At 42.3% G+C, this 24,442-nt stretch overlaps 2 protein-coding genes and 1 pseudogene across 5 annotated transcripts in view; 1 reads left to right on the top strand and 2 right to left on the bottom strand.

The window, feature by feature from the left end:
* Positions 1-11,291, top strand: part of STK38 (serine/threonine kinase 38) — a 53,674-nt gene extending 42,383 nt beyond the window's left edge. For both annotated transcript variants that reach the window (XM_031011948.3, XM_031011947.3), the window contains exons 10-14: positions 5,186-5,303; positions 6,697-6,820; positions 7,311-7,406; positions 8,381-8,475; positions 9,264-11,291. In XM_031011948.3, coding sequence (XP_030867808.1) covers positions 5,186-5,303; positions 6,697-6,820; positions 7,311-7,406; positions 8,381-8,475; positions 9,264-9,394 — 564 coding nt within the window. In that variant the 3' untranslated portion in view covers positions 9,395-11,291. The remainder of the gene's footprint in view (positions 1-5,185; positions 5,304-6,696; positions 6,821-7,310; positions 7,407-8,380; positions 8,476-9,263) is intronic.
* LOC115935225 (uncharacterized) lies at positions 11,236-11,371 on the bottom strand (annotated as a pseudogene).
* Positions 11,372-14,040: 2,669 nt separating this feature from the next.
* KCTD20 (potassium channel tetramerization domain containing 20) overlaps positions 14,041-24,442 on the bottom strand; it is a 48,241-nt gene continuing 37,839 nt past the window's right edge. For all 3 annotated transcript variants that reach the window (XM_055390295.1, XM_031011945.3, XM_055390297.2), the window contains 3 exons: positions 23,367-23,564; positions 20,319-20,429; positions 14,041-18,294 (listed from right to left, as the gene is read on the bottom strand). In XM_055390295.1, coding sequence (XP_055246270.1) covers positions 18,002-18,294; positions 20,319-20,429; positions 23,367-23,564 — 602 coding nt within the window. In that variant the 3' untranslated portion in view covers positions 14,041-18,001. The remainder of the gene's footprint in view (positions 18,295-20,318; positions 20,430-23,366; positions 23,565-24,442) is intronic.

The raw sequence follows: 24,442 nt of genomic DNA, 5'->3' as shown, positions 1-24,442 counted from the left end.
CAGAACATGTTGATGTCCAGGTTCCACCCACAGAAATTATGATTCAGTTGGTCTGGGATATAGTCTGGGTATCTGGTTTTTAAAAGACTGAGTGAGTCTACTGTGCAGTGAATGTGGAGAACCTCCACTGAAGAGGTTATGTCTTAAATAATAGCTCCAGCGTTGTTGGGGAACTAATATTTATCTATTTTTTGGAAACAGAAGGTAAGGAATCTGTGATTTCTTTTCTTTCTTTCCTTTCTTTCTCTTTTTTTTTTTTTTTTTTTTTTTTGCAGGCCAGGATTTAACCTTTGACTACTGTGCTGACAAGTATTTTGGAGATAAAGCTTCAGTGTCTTGAATTGTTCCTTATATTCCAAGACAAGCTTTGTGCTCTTTGATGTGTACCCAAGGGTCATGTCATGATTAGAGGAACCATTTCTGTAGTTCTATAAGGAAAGCAATTTCACAATTTTTGTATTTGCAGTTAAATGTCATTTAATAGTTAAAAACATTTTTGAAAATCTGAATAAACTTAAGGCCCTGATGCTATGATTAAGGTTCTTGCCTTTTTATACTATATACAGTAGAAATGGGAAAGTGTAAATTAAGGTCATCCTCATATTATCTCTTTTCATAACTTGAAGAAAATGAAGCCACCTCTCAGTCTTCCAAATGTTAATTAACTGTGTTACTTTGACCTTTTGTAAGTGATCCCATTCAGCTAGTACCAAGCTGAAGATTGATATTCGTTAATGGTTAATATAAATTTACTGCTCTAGGTTAAGCCTAACATATGTAATTGCTACTCAGCCTATTAATTTTTAGTCCATTGGGAATCACTAAAAAAAGTAGAGGCTTTAGCTTCATTCCTCGGCTGCTTAAATCATATTGTAATGTTTTAAATTGTTATGTCGTCCTGTATAACCTTAGGCCCCAGTAACTGATTAATATGAGTCAGCTTTAAGTTAATTACAGATATAAAAGGTAATAGACACATAGGCATCCAATCTTGGTCAGTTTAATTTTTTAGGGTAGAATTTACAGAAGTGAGTAGGAAATTAAATTGCTTTATTTCTTCTAAAACCCTGACACAAAATCATAAAGTTAGAACACATTCAGTTGAAATGACTGTTAACAACCAACAGAGCTATTCCAGATAGCAGCTTTCATTGACACTTGAAATACCCAGACAAAAAAAGGAAAAACTGGAGTACAGATTTACGAGGTTGGAGTTGGAGGACACCCTGGTGTGGAAAACAACAAAGGTTTGGGAAGGGGGCAGTCCTTAGATTGGAAAGGGCACACCTGGTACAGATGGTGTGGTAAAAAGTGTGGTAAAATGTGAGCGAGCTCCAATGGCAGACTCTAGTTTCTGGAATAAGAGCAATACTTTTACCTTCACAGGTTTGAGCCTGTTGTTTGCTATATTTTATAACTCGTTAAGAGTTTTTTTTAATGCACTGGTATCTTGAAGGAGTTCTTTTCCTCTGGCAGTAGACCTCTGGTTTTATAACGGAAATCTTTGAACAAGTAAGATCTGCTTAGATTTACATTCATCTTTGGTAGAGTAAACCTCATCTCTAAATTAAAGAGAATTTGTAATTTCTTACCTTTATGATTAGAATGAAAATTCTTGGAGAGGGCCTAATCCACATGTCAGTTTTTAAAGCTTAAAGACAAAAGACAACACTGGCGTTTGTGTTAATATCTGCATTTAAATATATATCATACACACACACACACACACACACACACACACACTTAGCTATATGGAAAAAATGGATCCCTACCTTACAGTATATGCAAAAGTCAATTCTAGATGGGAAATTAAACTTTAAAAATTTTTAAAGAAAATACAGGGCAATATCTTTATGACCTCAGAGTAAAGAGGGATTTCTTAAACAAGAACTACAGCTCATAAAGGAAAAAGTTGGTTTATTTTATTACTTTAAGGAAAAAAAACCTTCTGTATATCAAAAGACATAAAGAAATGAAAAGACAAGCCACACAGTACAGCTACTTTGGAATTATCTTTCAGAATTCATGTGTACACCCTACAGCGCTGCAATTCTACCCCTAGTCATAGGCCGTGGAGAAACTGCACATGTGAACCAGGAGACATTCAGAAGAATGTTTATTGCATTATCATAATAGCAAAAGACTGGGAATAACCCAGTGTCCATCCACAGGAAAACAGTTACATTCTGGAATAGAATATTTTGCAGCAGTAAAAATAATTGAACGAACAGCTACTTGTGACAGTGTGAATCAATTTTAGAAACAAAGTTGAGAGGAAGAATCTAATAGCAGAAGACTGTATATAGAATGGTACCATTTTAATAAAGCTCAAAAATAAAACTAAGATCTCATTTAGAGAGATACATGGCAAAATTCTTTTTAAAAGCAGAGGAGTGACAAAACAGGAAATTCAGCATAGTGGTTAAGAGAAGCAGGAGAGACGAGGAGGAGTACATGTTTAGCTTTAATAATATTGGTATTCCTTGGTTCTTCAGTTGAACTCGTGGCTATTCATTTTCATGATTATGCATTATAATTTGATAATGTATGTAATTAACAGATGTATGTATGTGACATATTTACTTTTGGTAATAAATACTACTTCATTAAATCACAATAAAAATAACAAGCGTCAATCTGGGAGAAGATATTTGCAGTATACAAATATCTTAAACAGATTAATGTCCTGAATTCATAAAGAATTCCTATGAATCAATAAGAAAAAGGACAACACAACTTAAAAAATACTAATGGACAAAGGATCTGAATAGGAATTCATAATAAAAACCTGGATGGCTAATTAAAATATGAATATGTGCTCAACCCTACTTGAAATAAAGTAAATGCAAATTAAAACAAGATCCCAGCCATGCTGGCACATCCCTACAGTCCCAGCTACTCAGGAGGCTGAGGCAGGAGAATCCCTTGAGGCCAGGATTTCAAGGCTGCAGTGAGCTATGATCATACCACTGCACTCCAGCCCGGGTGACAGAGCAAGACCCCATCTCTTAAAAAGAAAAAAAAAGAGATCCCATTTCATATTCATCAGATTGGTAAAAATAAAAAAAAATCTGACAAAGCCAAGTCTTGATGAGATATGGAGCACCAGAAGCTAATCCCCACCGGGGTTGGTTTAAATAGGGACTAACTACTTTGGAGGACATGGAAGATACCTCAAGTTTAAATGCTTATAACCCAAGGCTCAGCAATATTCTAGTTAATACTCTAGAGGAATGCTTGCACAGTGCCCAAGAAGGTATTACAAGAATGTTTATTCAGGTGTTACTTGTCATAGTGAAATACTGGAAGCACTGTAACTGTCCATTACAGAAGAACGGATAAAAACTATTGTGACTAATTTATATAACAGTATAGCATACAGCAGAGAAATGAGTGAACTAGAGCTACATGAATAAATCTCAAAACGAGTGTTAAGACAAACAAGGCCGGTTGCGGTGGCTGACGCCTGTAATCCCAGTACTTCGGGAGGCTGAGGTGGGTGGATCACTTGAGGTCAGGAGTTTGTGACCAGCCTGACCAATGTGGTGAAACCCTGTCTCTACTAAAAATACAAAAAATTAGCCAGGTGTGGTTCATCTCAAAAAAAAAAAAAAAAAAGACAAATGATCTGAGACAAATATGGCAAATTATTAATCTTTTTAATGTGGGTAATGGGTCTGTATTTTATTGTCTGTTCCTTTTTTCTGTATGTTTGTAATATTTCATAATACATGTTTTAAAAAACAATACAACTGTAATCTAAAAAATTATATAATATTTAAAGCACCTAGATCAGAGCCTTACACATGGTAAGCCCTCAAATGTTAAGCACATTAGGAGGCTTTGATTGTACTTTCTCCTCTTATTTTGCAGTCCTGGTATGTTAGAGTAGAATACTGGAATGCAGAAAATGTTTCTCTTGGTCAGGTGCGGTGGCTCACACCTGTAATCCCAGCACTTTGGGAGGCTGAGGTGGGAGGATCACTTGAGCCAGGAGTTAAAGACCAGTCTGGGCAAGATGGCAAAACCCCATCTCTACAAAAAAATTAAAAAATTAGCCAGGCGCGGTGGCATGCACCTGTGGTCCTAGCTACTCTGGTGGCTGAGGTGGGAGGATCTCTTGAGCCTAGGAGTTTGAGGTGAGCCATCATCGTGCCACTGCACTCCAGCCTGGGCCCACAAAGGGAGACCCCCATTTCTTAGAAAAAGAAAACATTCCTCCAAGAACTATGTACAAAAACAATTAAGTTTGGTAAATAGGTATTTATAAATGTTTAAGTTATAGGATATAACTTTAGCTTTTGATCATATAGCTTCCCTTTATGATTGTGTCAAATCAAAGAATGTGTATCATAGAAAGAGGGATGGTTTGGAGTAAGATACTATAATTCCTTTCTTTTTTTTTTTTTTTTTTTTTGAGACAGAGTCTCACTCTGTCGCCAGGCTGGAGTGCAGTGGCACGATCTCGGCTCACTGCAACCTCCGTCTCCTGGGTTCAAGCGATTCTCCTGCCTCAGCCTCCCGAGAAGCTAGGACTACAGGTGCACACCACCACGCCCAGCTAATTTTTGTATTTTTAGTAGAGACGGGTTTTCACCATGTTGGCCAGGATGGTCTCCATCTCTTGACCTCGTGATCCGCCCACCTCAGCCTCTCAAAGTGCTGGGATTACAGGCGTGAACCACCACTCCCGGCCAGATATTTAATTTCTAAACTGGGCTCTACCACCTAACTAGTTCTGGGGTCTCAGGCAAAGCCATTTTGAGCATCAAATTGTATCTGCAAAGTTAAGCTAATAAGGTCCTCCTTGGAAAAGTTTCATCAGGATTAAATGGACTCATGTATATGAAGTTATATATATATATAAAACTCATGTAATATATATATTAAGTACAGAGCCTAGTACTTAATGGGTGCTCAGTAAATTGTAATACCAGTTATTATGACAGAGATGCCTTCGCCCTAGTGACTCATAGTTAAGGGTCTCCCGCCTCATTAACAAAGCTTTATTGTTCATTTTGGAAAGTGCTTTGGGAAATCGAGCTTGCCATTAAGCTACTGGGCAGTCCTGCTTATTTAGCTTGGGGGTAGCTTCTGGTGTTACTCATAGCCTTTGGTTTCTAGAACAGAACTCTGGGCACCTCCTGCCTGGCTGGGCCTCCCTGATGTGTGGTCCATGTTTCAGGCCTTCTCCACAGTAGGCACTCCTGACTACATTGCTCCTGAGGTGTTCATGCAGACCGGGTACAACAAGCTCTGTGATTGGTGGTCGCTTGGGGTGATCATGTATGAGATGCTCATCGGTAAGTTGCATGGTTTCAGAGGACTTTTTCTGTGCATCCATGACAGACTTTTACATTGATACCAGCCTCTGTTTCAATTGGCAGTGATCTAAGTGATTTCCCTACTTGTCTTTCAAAGTGAATTGTTTTAGACAGATGACACCTCTTTCAGTAAGATGTATCCCACTCCATTCTTGGGCTTACTGGCATCCTGCAATTGCTTTGCTGATCATTTTTTATGTTTTTCTTTCTCTTATACCTTCATCTTCTCCATCTAGAAGCTCTTTTAGTCACTAGCATTTATTAAATATCCGTTGTATGCAGAGCATTTCAACTGGGCATTGCCTCACTTTCCTAATTTGCCGCCCCCTTCCTCTGTCAAAGCCTTCAAATCTTGGGACCCTCTGGCCTCTCTCCCTCTTATTGTATTGGTGTGTCTCTGTATTTATGGGACGCATCTGTGGGGGTGGTCATATGCCAGTGAGCACTAGGAGATTAAGTATATCCTTGGTGGTTCCGAGTGAGTCTATCTGGCTGCTTTGGCTTCAGGAACATGGGAACGATGTCTGTGGAGGTGGGCGTACACCATCTGGAGGGAAGATGGGGTGATAGGGTGTGCGCGTGTTTGTCTTCTTGCCTGTAGTTCTCAAAAAGAGGCATGGTGGTCATTTTTAAAATCTATGCTTTTTTCTTATTCAAGTTATTTGGTACTTTACCCATATAAGGGTATTTCTGGAATGATATTGTTTCATCCTTTCATTTCTTCTTTGGGCATGGTGATTCCCACACCTGGAACTCTATTTATGTCCTCCTTTCTTTTCCCAGCTCTACCTATTAGCTGACTTCCTAGTGGTACCAGAGGCATGATTTCACTTTGGGTCTGGGAGTTTGGGGGAAAATGAAAAATAGGTTTAGGTATTTTCTGGGATAAGTGGAAATCCTGTCTGTGTCATGGAGGGATGGCCATACAGAGTAATCCAGTAGTCATTAAAGACATACAGAATCGGGCCGGGCACAGTGGCTTATGCCTGTAATCCCAGCACTTTGGGAGGTCGAGGCGGTAGTATCGCTTAAACCCAGGAGTTCAAAACAAGCCTGATCAACATAGCAAGACTCTGTCTTTAAAAAAGAAAAATCAAAAATCAGCTGGGTGTGGTGGTGCTCTTCTGTAGTCCCACCTACTGGGAAGGCTGAGGCAGGAAGATCACTTGAGCCCAGGAATTCAAGGCTGCAGTGAACCATGATTGTGCCACTGCACTCCAGCCTAGGTAACAGAGTGAGACCCTGTCTCAAAAAAAAAAAAAAAAAAAAGAAAAAAGAAAAAAAAAGACATAGAATTTTATTAAGGAGAGTAATCTCGGTCAGATTCAAAGTTCTGGAGTGTAAAAGCTCCGAAGTTCCTTTTTTGTTACAGGCTACCCACCTTTCTGTTCTGAGACCCCTCAAGAGACATATAAGAAGGTGATGAACTGGAAAGAAACTTTGACTTTTCCTCCAGAAGTTCCCATCTCTGAGAAAGCCAAGGATCTAATTTTGAGGTATTAGAGAACATCCCTCCACCTTCCTTCTCAGCTTTTTAATATGAATGATTCCATTTTTTAAAAAAACTTTTGTTATCTCCTGAATCTGCTTTCTGTTTCCTCCTATTCCTCTCTTTAAACAAATAAAAAGGCTGTGCATGGTGGCTTACGCCTATAATTCCAGCACTTTGGGAGGCTGAGGCAGGGGGATCACTTGAGCCCAGGAGTTTGAGACCAGCCTGGACAACACAGCAAAACCCCACCTCTAAAAAGAAAAAATTGGCTGGGCGTGGTGGAACCTGTGGTCCCAGCCACTCGGGAGGCTGAGATGGGAAGATCCCTTGAGCCCAGGAAGTTGAGGCTGCAGTGAGCCATGATTGTGCTACTGCACTCCAGCCTGGGTGACAGAGTGAGATGCTGTCTCAAAAAAAAAAAAAAAAAAAAAGAAAGTTTTTCTTTTTCTGAAGAGACTGCTTGAGATGTGCTGAAAGGCCTCTGTCTTTTCCAGATTCTGCTGTGAATGGGAACATAGAATTGGAGCTCCTGGAGTTGAGGAAATAAAAAGTAACTCTTTTTTTGAAGGCGTTGACTGGGAACATATCAGGTATATCCATATAAACACTTTCAGAATTATTTCAGAAAGTCTCTAGTTTACTTAATAATAATTTGGAAGGACCATCATTGGCAAGCCAAGTAAGGGAAGAGAGCTTCTTAGAGATTTAGGGTCTTTTCCTGATTTTCATTCATGGTGAAGATTGGGCATTAGATTTTTTGTCAGCCATGTGTCATGGAATATATTGAATCTAGCAGTTATTTACAAAGTGAAGTGAATTTTGTTTTTTGAGGTGGAGGGAGCATCTAGGAAGCGTATTACCCTTTACCTAGAACTCAGCAACCTCTTAGGTCCCACCAGCGGGACTGTTCCTGCCCACAGGGTGGAAGGTATCACTGGAACATAGAGAAGGGAGAAAGGAGTGGAGGAAAGATTGGAGGGGTGGAGGTGGAGAGGGAAAGGGAGAGTGAAAATTGTTATGGTGGGGGTAGTAGACTACGGCCAATAGCCGTGAGAGCCTAGACCACCTGCTGTAGTCCAGACCTTCTCATTCAGCATTCATTGGTTATTAAATAGAAGGTGAAGTTTTCATTTATTTTATAATTGTGTTCTGATTTGCTGCTTGTGATTTTTTACCTTTGCCACTTTTTTAGCCATCCTACTTGGCACCTCCAGTGGAAGAAGGGCAGAGCCCTACACAAGGGGGCATTTAGAGGTTCAGTTTCCCTTTTTAGTAGACAGGCCAGGCCATGGGGGGAGTTGCACTAACTTCAGGTTTTAGTTATTCTTATCTTTCTTTCTAGCTATGAATGATTGAGTTATTTTTTTAAAATCATAATTTACTTTGGGTACAGTCAGTTGGCTTGGTTGGTCAGTGTTTATAAGTTTTTCAGAGAAAATAAATGCTGCCTGCCAGTGAAGAGTCTTCTCATGTCAGACCAGGGGTCTTTTTTGGAGAAAGACTTGATTGGTATGATCCATTTGATTACTAACTTAGTAATTTTTGGCATGTGTATTCTTGGCAGAGAGAGACCTGCTGCAATATCTATTGAAATCAAAAGCATTGATGATACCTCAAACTTCGATGAGTTTCCAGAATCTGATATTCTTAAGCCAACAGGTAACACCACCAGCATTGTCTCCTGCTGCCTTATAAGCACATTATTTACCCCCAATTTTGGGATGATGTTTACAAATCAGGGTAGTGAACATGGAGAGGAATTTCATTTCTTCAGGTTCTTTGTAAGTACTTTTCTAGTTCTAATGCTGGGTAGTGGTGAAACCTTGGTGAATGGAAAATGAGTATCACCTCCCATGTTTAGACTGCTCAACTGGGTGAGTAAGTCACAAAAATCTGTTCTTTTGTTATTTACTAAGTGTTAGGTAACCTGAAATGACAGGAATGGGAAAATAAAACATTAAAAAATTTGTGAAGAAATATGAGATTTAAGGAACATGAGCAAGAAAATGTAGAAAATTCATAGAGTGAGGCCAGGCGCGGTGGCTCACGCCTGAAATCCCAGCACTTTGGGAGGCCGAGGTGGGCAGATCACAAGGTCAAGAGATCGAGACCATCCTGGCCAACATGGTGAAACTCCATCTCTACTAAAAATACAAAAATTAGCTGGGTGTGGTGGCACGCGCCTGTAGTCCCAGCTACTGGGGAGGCTGAGGCAGAAGGATTGCTTGAACCCGGGAGGCAAGGTTGCAGTGAGCTGAGATGACGCCACTGCACTCCAGCCTGGTGACAGAGCAAGACTCTATCTCAAAAAAAAAAAATTCATAGAGTGAAAAATAAGCTATCCCAAATAGAAACTGGTGTGTTCTTTAGAGTCCCGTCTTCAGCACCGTGAGCAGTCCATTGGAGGTAAGGCAGTGAATCAACTCTCACATCTATTTCTTTCCCAGTGGCCACAAGTAATCATCCTGAGACTGACTACAAGAACAAAGACTGGGTCTTCATCAATTACACGTACAAGCGCTTTGAGGGCCTGACTGCAAGGGGGGCAATACCTTCCTACATGAAAGCAGCAAAATAGTACTCTTGCCACGGAATCCTATGTGGAGCAGAGTTCTTTGTATAACATCATGCTTTTTCCTCTCACACTCTTGAAGAGCTTCCAAGAAGTTGATGGAACCCACCAATATGTCATAGTAAAGTCTCCTGAAATGTGGTAGTAAGAGGATTTTCTTCCATAATGCATCTGAAAAACTGTAAACAAAGACAACCATTTCTACTACATCGGCCATAAACAGCTATCCTGCTTTGGAAGAGAAGCATCATGAGCCAATTTGATAGGTTTTTTAAAAATAACTTGAGTTTTCCTAAGTTCATCAGAATGAAGGGGAAAAACAGCCATCATCCAACATTAATGAGATTGTCATGTATAGTCATCGAATATCAGCCAGTTCCTGTAATTTTGTGACACGCTCTCTGCCAAGCCCACCAAGTATTTCCTTTATAGCTAAAAGTTCCATAGTACTAAGGAAATAAAGCAATAAAGACAGTCTCAGCAGCCAGGATTCTGGCTGAAGGAAATGATCCGCCACCCTGAGGGTGGTGATGGTAGTTTCTACCCATACCTCAGCCTCAGGCGAGTGGCTTATAGCCTCCATTCATGGTGCACTTTATTTATGGTACTAAGATAAAGACTGTCAATCCATTGATTTATCTCCTCCTGTCCCCCATCTAAAATACCCGTGCTGCTTTTCTGAGTGTTGATGGGGGTTACCTGCTTGATCCACTGTTGCTCTTAGAAGGCCCAGAAAGTCTTTGGACATTGCCAAGAAATCCCGGATTATGTGGAAAACCCTCACTTTCTCTTCACGGCTGTACCAGAAAATCCCTAAGACACATCTTGCCGTGGACCAGCAATACCTGCAAGTGCTGCCAATGGGAACTCAATTTATTCCTGGGAACCTAACGAGGAGAGCCCAGGCCTAGTCAGGAGGCCTGGAACCCTCTTGGCTAAGGTGCTGTTCCTGTTCCTGCAAGGTCTCCAGAACCCCTTTGGAAATAGTGAAGGAACCAGCCCAATAGAAGTACAGAGCCAGCTGACAAGTCCTTGTAAAGCTCACTCCTCAGTCCTTGGCGCAGCCATGTTTTGTCTTCTCTCTTGGTATTTCTTCTCTCCCAACTTTAGCCATTTTGCCTTGGAATCATGATTACAATTTTTTCCTTTGCAGATGCCTTCCTGGGGGATACTCCTCCCCACCCTAAAGGGTCGCCTGCAACTTAGGCGGATTGGGTCTCTCTGCTGTGGCGTTCTCTCTTGAGAGACCCTCTGAATTTTAGCACAAAGTGCCTTCTGTTTCACAGCTGCCACCACCTTTAGAGGAATTTCGTCAGAAAAATGTGGAGGCTCCAATATTAATGCATTATTTTTAAAAAAGTTTTGATAACTCTTAAAGCATCACTTGCACCTATGTGGGAACTTTGCCTGTTGCAAAGTATTGTGGCCGAGCTGCAGCTGGGAGCCTGCTTTCTGCCAGTCCTGAGGTTGTGAAGATCAGCTTTGAAAGGAAAGTATGTCCTAGCTTAGCCATTCAGAAGAGAAAAATGGAATATCAGAGTTACAGTTGTCAGTGAAACTACTTTGGATTTTAACCTCTTAGAGGAAGAAAAAAGGTTAGGGAAGTCTCAACTCTGGATGAAGGTGATGTGTTTGCCTCTCAGTCTTTCATTCATAGCCTGCTAATGAAAAGGAAGTAAATGAGATTCTTTTGTGTGACTTTGTAGTCTCTTTGTATTACCAAATAGTTGGGGTGTTGACTCCTGTGTGTTTTGCAAGAATGTGTGGTAAGCCTGGGTAAAGAGAAGGAACTGCGGTGTTGGGAGAGTCTTTGTGTTGGGGAGTGGCAGGGGATGATTTGCTTCAGGGGAAAATGCCGACATTTTAACTTTTAAACTTCTGAATAAACTGTGTAAAAACAGTAGTGGAAATATGTGGTGTGATTTATTAAACTGATAAGAACAGATACTGCATTTGATCTTAGCAGAAAGGCTGAGAAGGGATTGTGATGTGATTTAAAGCAGATAGTGGCATATAACTTAGAGGCAGAGTGCTGATGGCTGCTTTTAACCCCTTTGTCCACAAACCATTACAACGCCTAATTTTGAGTGTTAATTTCAAGACTGTATCACCATCTTCATGCAAAGTGCTTTTCCATCTCAGGGAAGCTGGGACTGACTTTTGTTCTTAGGGAGCTAGTCTCCTGAATCACTGTCCATATGAAGAGACTTCTCTTGCCCCCGACTGCATGTGCTTCTTCCACCCACCTCAGTGTTGCAGGGCAGTGGGCCCTCCCCTCACAGTAAGGCCAAGGGCACACACATCCTGACAAAAGTGCTGTCATCTGGTGGATCTTTTGTACAGCCTTTTACAGCCCAGCCCCATTTTTTCCCAGCCTGCAGTCAACGAGGAATCTCATGAGCTCATAAGATGGAATTGTTGGCTGGGTGTGGTGTCTCACACCTGTAATCCTAGGACTTTGGGAGGCCGAGGCAGGGGGATCACAAGATCAGAAAAGATTGAGACCATCCTGGCTAACATAGTGAAACCCCGTCTTTACTAAAAATACAAAAATTAGCCGGGCATGGTGGCACGAGCCTGTAGTCTCAGCTACTCAGCAGGCTGAGGCAGGAGAATCGCTTGAACCTGGGAGGCGGAGGTTGCAGTGAGCTGAGATCGTGTCATTGCACTCCAGCCTGGGTGATAGAGCGAGACTCCGTCTCAAAAAAAAAAAAAAAAAAAAAAAAAGATGGAATTGTTCAGCCCTGTGTCCATCAGAGCAGGGTTCTGTCTCTGAGATGTTGTCCGCTGGAGGAGTCCCATATGCCCCACTTGTTAGCCCCTTTCTGGGTAGGGAAAAGCACCTCAAGGAGTCCAGAAGGGAGGGGCAAAGACCAGCTAGAGTAGAAACTGCAGGCAGAGGAAGCTAAATGCAGCCAGAATGGGTAATGTCTTTCTAAGGCTTATGAATCCTAAGAAACATGTTGGGCAACACTGGCTCAGTGTCGATCCTGTTGACAGAAATTCTGTTTCCTACTCTCATTGGGGTAGTTAGAAAATTGCATACTAAAATGAAACCAAAATCATATCATTCGATGTCTCCCAGTTCAGGAATGCATCACAATTTTCTTTAGTACCTGTTTCTTTGTAGTTGGCTTGGTTGATGGGCATTTATTTAGTACTCCGCTCCCCTGCATCTAAATTACCCAGGCTGCTTTTCTGACTGTTGATGGATGGATACCAGCTTGATCCATTGTTGCTCTTAGAACTACTTTCAAAGGGCTGGGCATGATGGCTCACGCTTTAATCCCAGCACTTTGGGAGGCTAAAGTGAGTGGATCGCTTGAGCTCAGTTAGTTCAAGACCAACCTGGGCAACATGGCGAAACCCTGCCTCTACCAAAAATACAAAAAATTAGCATGGTGGCACGTGTCTGTAGTCCCAGATGCTCAGGAGTCTGAGGTGGGAGAATCACTTGAGCCTGGGAGGTGGAGGTGGCAATGAGCCAAGATTGTGCCACTGCACTCCAGCCTGGGTGACAGAGTGAGACTCTGTCTCAAAAAAAAAAAAAAAAAAAAAAAAAAACGTCAAAAGTAAGATTCACATGAGTTCCTTCAGGATTAATAGGTTCTGCAAAACAGATTGCCAATTTGAAAACTCATCTGTACAGCCTAGTAAGAGTCCCCCTCTGCCATCAGTTGGTAATGCTCTTTGTCAGAATTATTTCCTTGGAACTTTTTTAGATCGCCTTGTCCTGGTTCTCCTGGGCTTCTGTGTAACCCAAGTGGTGTTTTTAATTGAATTCAGAAGGATTCAGTGAATGATATTTTCATTTCCTACAGAGCATATTTCTCTGGAATGATCCATCAAAGCCAACACTGACAAAAACGGCCTTCGTGATGCTTTTTCACGCACATTTTCAGAGAAAAAAACACCTTGCCCAAGCAACATTCAAGCTCAGTTCCAGGCAGTCTGGTGAGGCAACAGGGAGCTCACCGTGGTTCTGAATTGCAGATCAGTTTGAGAGAATTCCCACCAAGTAGCTTAATGGAATGTAGCATCACCTTATTCACATTAGTGTTGATGTGACGATGAAAAGCCAACCCAGAGTTGTGAGTAGCTTAGTGAAGCATCCCAGAGATGTTAACCTGTTAACCTTTAAAACAAACTCACTCTCCTCCCATCTCCCTGACTTCCTTCTTATTAGTTCCACACTTAAATGTTGGTGCTCGTGCCTTTGCCCTCTTCAGTCGTGTGATCTCTTGGTGATCTCCATACTGTGGCTTCAACTACCACCTTGGTAGTGAAGTCTTCAAAGACCCACCTACTTTTTTTTTTTTAAGACGGAGTCTTGCTCTATCACCCAGGCTGGAGTGCAGTGGCACAATCTCGGCTCACTGCAGCCTCTGCCTCACATGTTCAAGTGATTCTTCTGCCTCAGCCTCCCCAGTACCTGGGACTACAGGCGTGTGCCACCACGCCTGGCTAATTTTTGTATTTTTAGTAGAGATAGGGTTTTGCCACACCTTGGCCAGGCTGGTCTCGAACTCCTGACCTCAAGTGATCCACCCGTTTGGCCTCCCAAAGTACTGGGATTACAGGCGTGAGCCACCGCGCCTGGCCCAACATCTTTATTTCTAATTTTACTTTCTGCTAAAAAAAAAAAAAACACACAAATTATAGTATTTTATTATAGAAAAAGCATCCCAAATACAGGATTTCGTAAACACTGGTAGGTGAACAAGTGCAATTTTAAAAGTAAATACAAAGTAGAGGCAAAACCTACAAGCATTTTGCCTTCAGAAGAAAATGTAATGTTCTCCTGCACTAGTGATCCCACCCAGAACACAAATGTGGCTCCATCTCCCATGAAAGTATCATATTTGCTTTCTGAGCTCAGTATTCCCATTTCAATAATTGCAAAGTGATGGCAAGAAGTGGCATTGAATACATTACTACAAACCCTTGACTTAAAATATTGAGACAGGGTCTTGCTCTGTCATCCAGGCTGGAGTGCAGTAGCGTCATCATGGCTCACTGCAGCCTCATCCTCCTGGGCTCAAGCAATCATCCTGTCTCAGCTTCTTGAGTGGCTGGGACCACAGGTATGCACTACCATGTCCATCCCTGGCTATTTTTTTAATTTTTTACGTTGCCCAGGCCAGTCTCAAACTCCTGACCTCAAGTGATCCTCCCACCTTGGCCTCCCAAAGTGCTGGGATTACCGGCATGAGCCACTGCACCCAGCCAAAACCTTTAATTTTTTTTTTCTTTTTTGAGATGGAGTCTTGCTCTGTTGCCCAGGCTGGAGTGCAGTGGCATGATCGTGGCTCACTGCAACCTCTACCTCCCGGGTTCAAGCAATTCTCCTGCCTCAGCCTCCCAAATAGCTGGGACTACAGGCACTCGCCACCACACCGGGCTAATTTTTTTGTATTTTTAGTAGAGACGGGGTTTCACCGTGTTGGCCAGGCTGGTCTCGAACTCCTGACCTTAGGTGATTTGCCGGCCTCGGCCTCCCAAAGTGCTGGGATTACAGGCGTGAGCCACCACACCTGGCCAAAAACCCTTGCTTTTTAACTTCGATTGACACTTAACAAAAATCCTCCACATCCCACTTTATGACAGTTTACATTAAAGCCTGTGGTCTGAATATTTGTTTTACTTAGAGGGGGACCCTTTGGGACACTTATTTGCAAACACATCTAACCTTCCTGGGCTTATTCCACAGTATTTTCATAGACCTGTATATATTAGACATCACACTGTTCTCTTGGGATTTAAAGTAGTACTGGGTACTGCATATTGTGCAGTAAATCTGGCTTGCTTTCTTAACCTTTTTGCTGCCATTCTTTCAAATATTTTTCCAGGGCTTAGGGGAAACCATTAAATGATCTGACTTAACACTGTCGTCTTGCCCTCCCTCCAACTCCTCAGTGGCAAATGTTTCCTCATCAAAACAGCATGATATGATGCAGATACAAACTCAAGATTCTAAACTTCAGATTCGGGTTAATCTTGGCTTGCCGATTTCTCTGGCTAAAATATCAACAGCCTGGCTTGCTTATTTAGGCACTTAGAAGAAAACACCAAACCCAAGTTCCACCTTTTTAAAATTACAAATGCCTCTTACCCATCTGGCCAGTAACCAACTCTGAAGGGGGTGACCTCAACCCAGCCCTTGTTTCTGTGAGGTCCTGCTTTTGCAGAATGGCCTGCCCCTGGGACTGGAGCAGGCTTGGGTGAGCTCTAGGTGGAGGGTGGTGGGAGGGGCACAGAAATAAACCTTCCTCTCCATCAGAAGGAACCTGTGATCCCAGCTTTTCCTTCAGTCACCACCACCTCGTGACACCAGAAAGCCTACCGTCACAGATTTCCAGCTTACTCAAACCCCACAGGTTGGGGTCAAATGCATGTTAACCTAATTTGGGGGAAAAAAGACTCAATCTTGAAAGCCTGAGCAAAGTAAAGGGTTACACAGGACAGTGTCAAGTATATGCCATACTTCATACCTGGCATTTTCCCTAAGCAAGAACTAATTAGTTTTCATTTTTAAGTGTTAGCTGTGGCATGGTTTACACTTAAATGTTAACAATACATAAGCTGTGTAACAGAAGTTATACATACTTATCATGGAATATACAAACACTAGGTAATTCAAATTTCCTTTGTAATGGCATGGAAGTGAGAAGCAGAAAAGAAGCACCATTTAACAATTATCTGGGCTAGTCAACTGGTAGTGGGTATAAATGTACTGGTAAGGTCAAGGCCAAACCTGACCTCAAATATGAGCCAATTAGTTTCATAGAAATAAAATTACCTTCTAGCTACAAATAATCCTAACCCTTAATCCAGGCCATTGGCCTTGCAAATGGATGCCAATAGTCATCAGGTGGGGGATAGGTCAGTTTAACCACTTACTACATTCTAGTGAAGAACAGAGCATTAATTTCCACAGTGATGCTAGTCACATGCAGAGAACGTTAAGAACACTTTTTCAGCCCTGGAAAGAGCTTTCAACATCTACCTGGCTTTTATCTTTGGATGATTATGACTAGGACAGTCATTAAATGGAATCGAGTAGCCTCTCCTACACAGGATGAGCATCCCAAATCCAAAAATCCGAAATCTGAAGTGCTCCAAAATCCACTTTTTTGAGTGCTGACATGATGTTCAGAAGCCTTTCAGATTTGGGGTGCTCAACTGTTAAGTATTCCAAAATCTGAAAAAATCTGAAACCTTCCTGATCCCTAGCATTTTGGATAAGAGATACTCAACCTGTATTCCAGTCAGCTTCTACCACAAACTGGGAGATAATCCCAAAATACTTATATCTAGCTCTGGACTCTAAATTTAGCCATACTATTAATAGCCATGGAGAACAGGAGGGAAGATGGTTCAGCACTGTAGGGGCTGAGGAGGGTGATCTGGGTGATCATGCACTGATAACAGAGCTAATAGATCAAATAAAATGACTGGGCTTAATTTCCATTCAGCTCACCCTTCCTTTGGGGATGACATTGGTATAATATTCCTACCCAATGTGTGAGCAGCTATTAGGCTATTTCAAGAACCAAAATACACTGATATTCAAAAATCCCATGGTATGAAAACATACAGAGAAAAATCCTGCACTAGGACAGGGACTGTGCAGATGATGCTTCCCACCCAGCTTCACTCCATGTACCCCATGCTGGCACTCTTATGAGTCTTTCTGTTGAGAAACTGAGCAATTGTAAGCAATTTCTGTCCTCATCTTGAAAGCCTTCAAGCCATATCTAAGGTCTCCTGGACATATCCACAGCAATGTGCTGCTCCAGAGTGTTAAGACCTATGGTTTCACACCAGATTCCAAGCCAGGATAACCCAATTGGCCTGATTTGGAGAGGTCCTTCTACTTGCATTGTGAGTTTCATTCCAAATGAATCATCCATTTGTTTAGACTCCGAAACCTTGAAGCTAAAAAGGTCTCATCAACATTGTTATTCCACTATCCTTCCTGCCAAGGAATCTGTGTGGTTTTGAATTGTTCACTGCATTAATGAGACACAAATCTGAATTTAAGCTCTTAAGAATTTCCTTTTGGACATTCTGAACGAGACCCTAGTTCTTTCCAGATGCAATTTGGGTGCAGAGGCCACCAAGAATGGCATCTTCATTAACCTCTAATGAGCATCCGATTGGTGTCTGCTTTTAGAAGTTAGAGATTGTCACCTTTTAAGTTTGGTCCCTTTGCTACTAAGCGATTTGCCTGGTATAAAACAAGACAAAAACAAAACCCAAGAACAGAGTATAAAGGATAAGGACTGCTTTGCTAAACATGAGGCAACAGGAGTCTTGACTTCCTTTCCTGCTTTTGCAGTTACACAAAGACTCAATGAACAGCACCAGACCCAAAATTTTCAAGTTACCAGGGCTGCTGCAAAGATGGTAGCTAATTACCAGTGAGTACTTCTTCATCCCCTGCCAGAGGCATGGACTTACTGAAAAGGACATATGTTAATTATGGCAGAAAGGAAAAGGATAGGGGAGAAGCATGTCTCCTACTCAAGGTGAGACAAATCACGAGGGAGAGCTGGCTGCAGGCATCCCAGGTGAGATGGGCTCCAACAAGGAGTAGACCCACAGCTGGCCCTAATCCTGAAAGTCGTTAGAAGCCATCTGAGAAAGTGGGGCATTTAGCCGGTCAAGTTCATCCACTTGGGGTGGGTGATGCATTAATATCTCCTGGTCCTCCAAGACATCATCTCCAGCAGCTACCAGATTCGTGAGGGATTTGCTTCGAACACACTGGAAATCCACATGGCGACTCTTCCCTTCTTCCTTTTCCCATGACATCTGGATGAAGGGGCGTTGTACGTAATTATAGATGACTTCAGACCGGCCGCCAGGCCTTCTCTTAATTTTTTCTTTACAGGTAGGGTAACCTGCAATGGAAAAAGGCCATTCTCATGACTAACAAATTGTGCTCACTCTGGTGTCCATACTTTCTCCTTCCTAACCACATCAGTTTTCTCCCAAAATCACAGCATGGAAAATATGTGGGAAGTGACCATTCCCTGTCCCATGCTCTCCCAGCCCCAGTCACCTACATGTTCACTTCCTTCCTGGTCAGATTAGTAGGTCTTGTCCCTAGAAGGGACTAATCTGAGAAGTAACAAGAATTCTATCCCTTCTAATGGAAAGAGGAGAGAAGCCTCTTACCAGTTCAGGAACCTGTTGTTGCTGGCAACAATACCATAGAAGAAAAGTCCTGCCAAGGCATGGCTACCCTAGTCCTCTTAATTCTGTTGCTTAGAGGGCATACTATATGAGAAACAGTTAAGGAAATGTGGAGTGTTTAGCCTAAAGAAAAAACAGAGATGCTGCCTAAAATATGTGAAAGGCTGTCACATGGAAATGGGAAAAATAGTCAAAGTAGCTTCAGAGGCTATTAACTAGAAGACAGGCAGGAGAGGGAGGCCGTTATCTATTAAATATGTATGGCAGAATGTTCTAATGGTAAAATAGTTTGATGGGTTGTTCTGGGAAATGCACCTAACAGACAAGGGAAAGACCGAGTAGGAGGAGATTTAATAGATAATCTCAAAAATGTCTTCCAAGGCTGGGCACTGTCGCTCACACCTGTAATCCTAGCACTTTGGGAGACCAAGGTGGGAGGATCGCTTGAGTCCAGGAGTTCAAAACCAGCCTGGGCCAGAGGGAGACCTCATCTCTTAGAAAAAAGGTTAAAAAAAAAAAATAGTGGAGCATAGTGGTGCATGCCTGTGGTCTCTGCTACTTGGAAGGCTGAGGCAGGAGGACCACTTGAGCCCAGGAAGGTAAGGCTGCAGTGAGCCATGATTGTGTCACTGTACTCCAGTGTAAGCAGAAGAGTGAGACCCTGTCTCTTAAAAAAAAAAAAAAAAAATGAAGCTTTGATGGGTTCTGTGGGCAGAAATGAGGCAACAAGAGTAGCAAAGCACAAGAGTCAAAGATCCACATAGGGGGCCGGGCGCCATGGCTCACATCTGTAATCCCAGCACTTAGGGAGGCCGAGGCGGCGGATCACGAGGTCAGGAGATTGAGACCATCCTGGCTAACACAGTGAAACACCGTCTCTACTAAAAATACAAGAAATTAGCCGGGCGTGGTTGCGGGTGCCTGTAGTCCCAGCTACTCGAGAGGCTGAGGAAGAAGAATGGCGTGAACCCAGGAGGCGGAGCTGGCAGTGAGCCGAGATCGTGCCACTGCACTCCACCTGGGCGACAGAGTGAGACTCCATCTCAAAAAAAAAAAAAAGATCCACTCCACGTAGGAGAGACCAAATGACTTTAGCACTCTCCAGGAATCAGTCTCTTGAGAGCCTTCCATGGGGGCCACAGGTTGGGAGCCACTACTCAAGATCGTTCAAAGTAGTTCTGTTAATATATTCAGACATTCCTCAAAAGTATGGAATAATCTTTTTTTTTTTTTTTGAGATGAAGTTTTAACTCTTATTGCCCAGGCTGGAGTGCAATTACCTTGGCATCCCAAAGTGCTGGGATCATAGGCACAACAAACTGTGCCCAGCCGGAATAATCTTTGAGTCCCCAAGCTATTTTTTCAGAAGGACCCTTCCAGATGCCAGAAACATCTTCACCAAGACTGGTGGCAGAACGATGCTCTCATCTGGTGAGCCCACAAGCCCTGCTGTATCTCCCTACCACTGTCCTTTGCCCTCACTGCTCTTTATCCTGAAGTAGTAAACTCGAACTTGTTTCTGTGGCTGCTTTGAACCATTTTCAACTGCAGATAAAATGAAAAGAAAAATGAGGACAAAAACAGGAACCTTCAAACTTGAGTAAGAATGTGGTTTTCATGTATGCCTATTTTCTAGGCCTCTGGAGGCTAAATTTTGAGGATGTAAGCTGTGGCAATAGACCCAACCTGAATGTTGACTGGGATTTTTTTTTTTTTTTTTTTTTTTTACCTTCAATTCCAATGCGAATGTTTTTTAGGCCCCGTTCCTTTAACACTGTTTTTGCAACATCCCTATTCTCAATATATTTGAAGAATCTGTAGAGCTTGGAGCTATAAAGAACTGAAAAAGAAAAAATATAGGGTTAGCCATGGAGTAAAGACCTAAGAGGAAAGAGATAAGCTAACAAAATCAAACTAATGAAGGATATACTTGACTCCTAATCCCAAATAATCCAGATGGATCAAAGATTAAATGTTAAATAATACATAAACCATAAGAGAAATTTTTATAGTCTCAGGGTGGGGACTTTCTGGGTACAACATTAAACCTAGAAGCCATAAAAGAAAAACTGATGATTTTAGACATACAACATCTCTGCATAGCCTAAACCATTTACCAAAGCTAAAAAGACAACTGAATAAGAAAATACTTGCAACTCATAAAAGGCTAATTTCCTTAATTAGAAAGAGCTGCCACAAATAGAGCTTTCACAAATCACTAAGTAAAAAACTAACAATCTGATTTTGTAATGGGCAAAAGGCACAAACACTGTTAACAAAAAAGGAAATTACAATGGCTCTTGAAAACTAAAAAGGTTTTGGCTGGGTGTGGTGGCTCACACCTGTAATCCCAGCACTTTGGGAGGCCGAGGCAGGCAGATCAGTTGAGGTTGGGAGTTGGAGACCAGCCTGACTAACATGGTGAAACCCCGTCTCTACTAAAAATAGAAAAATTAGGCATAGTGGTGGGTGCCTGTAATCCCAGCTACTCAGGAGGCTGAGGCAGGAGAAGCACTTGAACCCTGGAGGCAGAAGTTGCAGTGAGCCAAGATCACACCATTGCACTCCAGCCTGGCCAAGAGAAGGGAGACACCATCTCAAAAAAAAAAAAAAAAAAAAAAAATTTCAGCCTCACTCATGAAATAAGAAATGTAATTAAAACTCATGCCAATCATGAGATTCTGCAGTTTTTTTTACTTATTAAGAAAGTAGCAAAGATAAAAGTTTTAAAAACACTGTTTTGGGGCCAGGCACAGTGGCTCACGCCTGTAATCACAACACTTTGGGGGGCAGATGCAGGAAGATGGCTTGAGGCCTGGAGTTTGAGACTAGCCTAGGCAAGGCAACATAGAACCCATTTCTACACAAAATTAAAAAAAAAAAATTAGCCAATCATGGTGGCACACACCTGCAGCCCAGGCTACTTGGAGGCTGAGGTGGGAGAATCACTTAAGACTAGGAGTTTGAGGCTGCAGTGAGCCATGATTGCACCACTGCACTCCAGCCTGGGTGAAAGAGCAAGATTCTATCTGTAAAAAAATTTTTTAAAAAGCCACTGTTGGCCAGGCATGGTGCCTGCAATCCCAGCACTTGGGAGGCTGAGGCGGGTGGGTCATTTGAGGTCAGGAATTTGAGACCAGCCTGGCCAACATGGTGAAACCCTGTTTCTATTAATAATACAAAAATTAGCTGGATGTGGTGGCACGCACCTGTAGTCCCAGCTTCTTGGGAGGTTGAGGCATGAGAATCACTTGAACCCAGGAGGTGGGACTCTGTCTCAAAAAAAAGAAAAAGCCACTGTTTTGGTGAGGGGGTGGGAAACAAACCTGTCATGTATTGTTTTCTGAGTGTAAATTGGTACAAATTTTATGGAGGATAATTTGGCAACATCTATCAAAATTATAAAGGTATAATTTTTTTTTTTTTTTTGAGACGGAGTCTCGCTCTGTTACCCAGGCTGTAGTGCAATGGCATGATCTCGGCTCACTGCAATGTCTGCCTCCTGGGTTCAAATGATTCTCCTGCCTCTCAGCCTCCTGAGTAGCTGGGATTACAGGCATGGGCCACCATGCCCGGTTAATCTTTTTTTTTTTTTTTGAGACGTAGTCTTGCTCTGTCGCTCAGGCTGAAGTGCAGTGGTGTGATCTTGTCTCACTGCAACCTCTGCCTCCTGGGTTCAAGTGATTCTCCTGTTTCAGCCTCCAGAGTAGCTAGGATTACGGGCATGAGCCACGACGCCCAGCTAATTTTTGTATTTTTAATAGAGATGGGGTTTCACTATATTGGCAAGGCTGGTCTCGAACTCCTGACCTCAAGCAGTCAGCCCACCTCGGCCTCCCAAAGTGCTGGGATTACAGGCATGAGCCACTGCGCCTGGCCAATAGTTTAAACGTCCAATAATGGCTGGTTAAGTCAATTATAGCACATTTGTGCAAGGGAACACTATAGAGCCACAAAAAAGAATGTTGAAGATTTTTCTTTTTTTTTTTGAGATGGAGTCTCACACTGTCGCCTGGGCTGGAGTGCAATGGCGTGATCTCGGCTCACTGCAACCTCCGCCTCCCAGGTTCACCTGATTCTCCTGCCTCAGCCTCCTGAGTAGCTGGGACTACAGGCGCACGCCACCATGCCTGGCTTATTTTTTGTATTTTTAGTACAGATGGGCTTTCACTATGTTGGCCAGACTGGTCTTGAACTCCTGACCTCATGATTCGCCTGCCTCGGCCTCCCAAAGTGCTGGGATTAGAGGCATGAGCCACCGCGCCCGGCCCAGAATGTCAAAGATTTTTGTTAACACTTGGCACCGAACAGTTGTATAATATGGTACATTTGAAAAAGGAGGAGAAAACAAGTAATCGGTTATATATGTACATTGAATATACCTGGAAGCCTGTAAAAGAAATTGAGAAGCAAAACTGGATAGATGGGGCAGGAGTGAGAATAAGACTTTTTAGTGTATATCCTTTTATGTTTTTTGAATTTTGACTTATTACCAATTCAAAAGGATTTAAAATGAATTGAGAAGAATGACACCATCATTTAATGTGCTGCCTCAGTATACACAGTACGAGACACCAGAGAAAGAGTGAATGGTGAACAACATTCACTGTGTTCCCCAGCATAAAGGCTAGACCTGCATCACTAGGGATTTGTCATCCAGGTGAGTGTGCTCATCACAGGCTCAACATTGATATTCACATTGGTTCTAGGATCAAGCTGCTACTCCAGGTAGCGAGTTTCTTGCTGAAAACATCTACACCATGCCAGAAGCTCCTACTTTGGGAATATTCCTCCCCCATTGGTGGAGGATGGTCTTCATCCCAGTCCACAGAATCCTCATCCGTCAGCACAACAATGTGGCACTCTCGCTCTCCTTTCTTGGCACAGCCCACCATGATGGGCAAGATGAGCTCTTCGAGGTAGTGATCAAACTGCTTATGAGCACCGTCATTAGACAGTTCATGGAGTAAAGCACCTGCGGAGAGAAAATGTAGGTGAACATGCTTTCTGCCTAAATGCACATATTACTGGAGTGAAAAAGACTATGAGGGAATGGCTGTTATCATTGATGAGGTTCAGAGAAGTGGCACATTTAAAGGCAAAGAGATTGTTTCCTGCTCCAGGGTGATAATTAAGCTTTGTTAAGGTATGTCTCCTATTCTACCACTCTTCAATTTACTCATGTTTAATAATCCTTGAGTATTCTGATCAATTGAGGTTTTGTTGGACTTACGAGGTCAGACCATAAATGTTAATCCTATAAGAGATGAAATCATCATTTGGGGATGATTCTTTATAGTACCTCTTCTGAAGATGGTTTGGATCCTGATTTCATGGAGTTAGAGTACCATAATAGAGGAATAATCTGAATTTTGGTGACACCAAAGGACTTACTCTAAATGTGTAATACACTCAGTAAAGAAATCACATGTACGGGGCTTTCATGCAACATGCAGGGAAATGTATCATGAGATTCAGAGAATAGTTATTTATATAATTTCAGGAAGCCCAGGTAATAAGAGCATGGAGTTTGCAGTCAGACAATCTGAGTTCTAATCCTGGCCTTAATGCCTAGAGCTCTGAATAAGCTAATTTCTTAAATGAGGTTATCACCCATCTTTCAGGACTGTTATAAGATTTAAGCAAGTCCGTATCTATAAAGCACTTAGCAAACACTAAGTTAATAATAATAGGCCAGGCGCAGTGGCTCATGCCTGTAACCTCGGCACTTTGGGAGGCCGAGGTGGCAGATCACTTGAGGTCAGGAGTTCGAGACCAGGCTGGCCAACATGGTGAAACCCTATCTCTACTAAAAATACAAAAATTAGCCGGGCATGGTGGCACGCGCCCGTA

The sequence above is a fragment of the Gorilla gorilla genome, chromosome 5 (assembly GCF_029281585.2).
Source record: "Gorilla gorilla gorilla isolate KB3781 chromosome 5, NHGRI_mGorGor1-v2.1_pri, whole genome shotgun sequence".
Classification (NCBI taxonomy): Eukaryota; Metazoa; Chordata; class Mammalia; order Primates; family Hominidae; genus Gorilla; species Gorilla gorilla.
The sequence above is the reverse complement of the archived record's forward strand: the minus strand, read 5'-3'. Positions and strand labels throughout refer to the sequence as shown.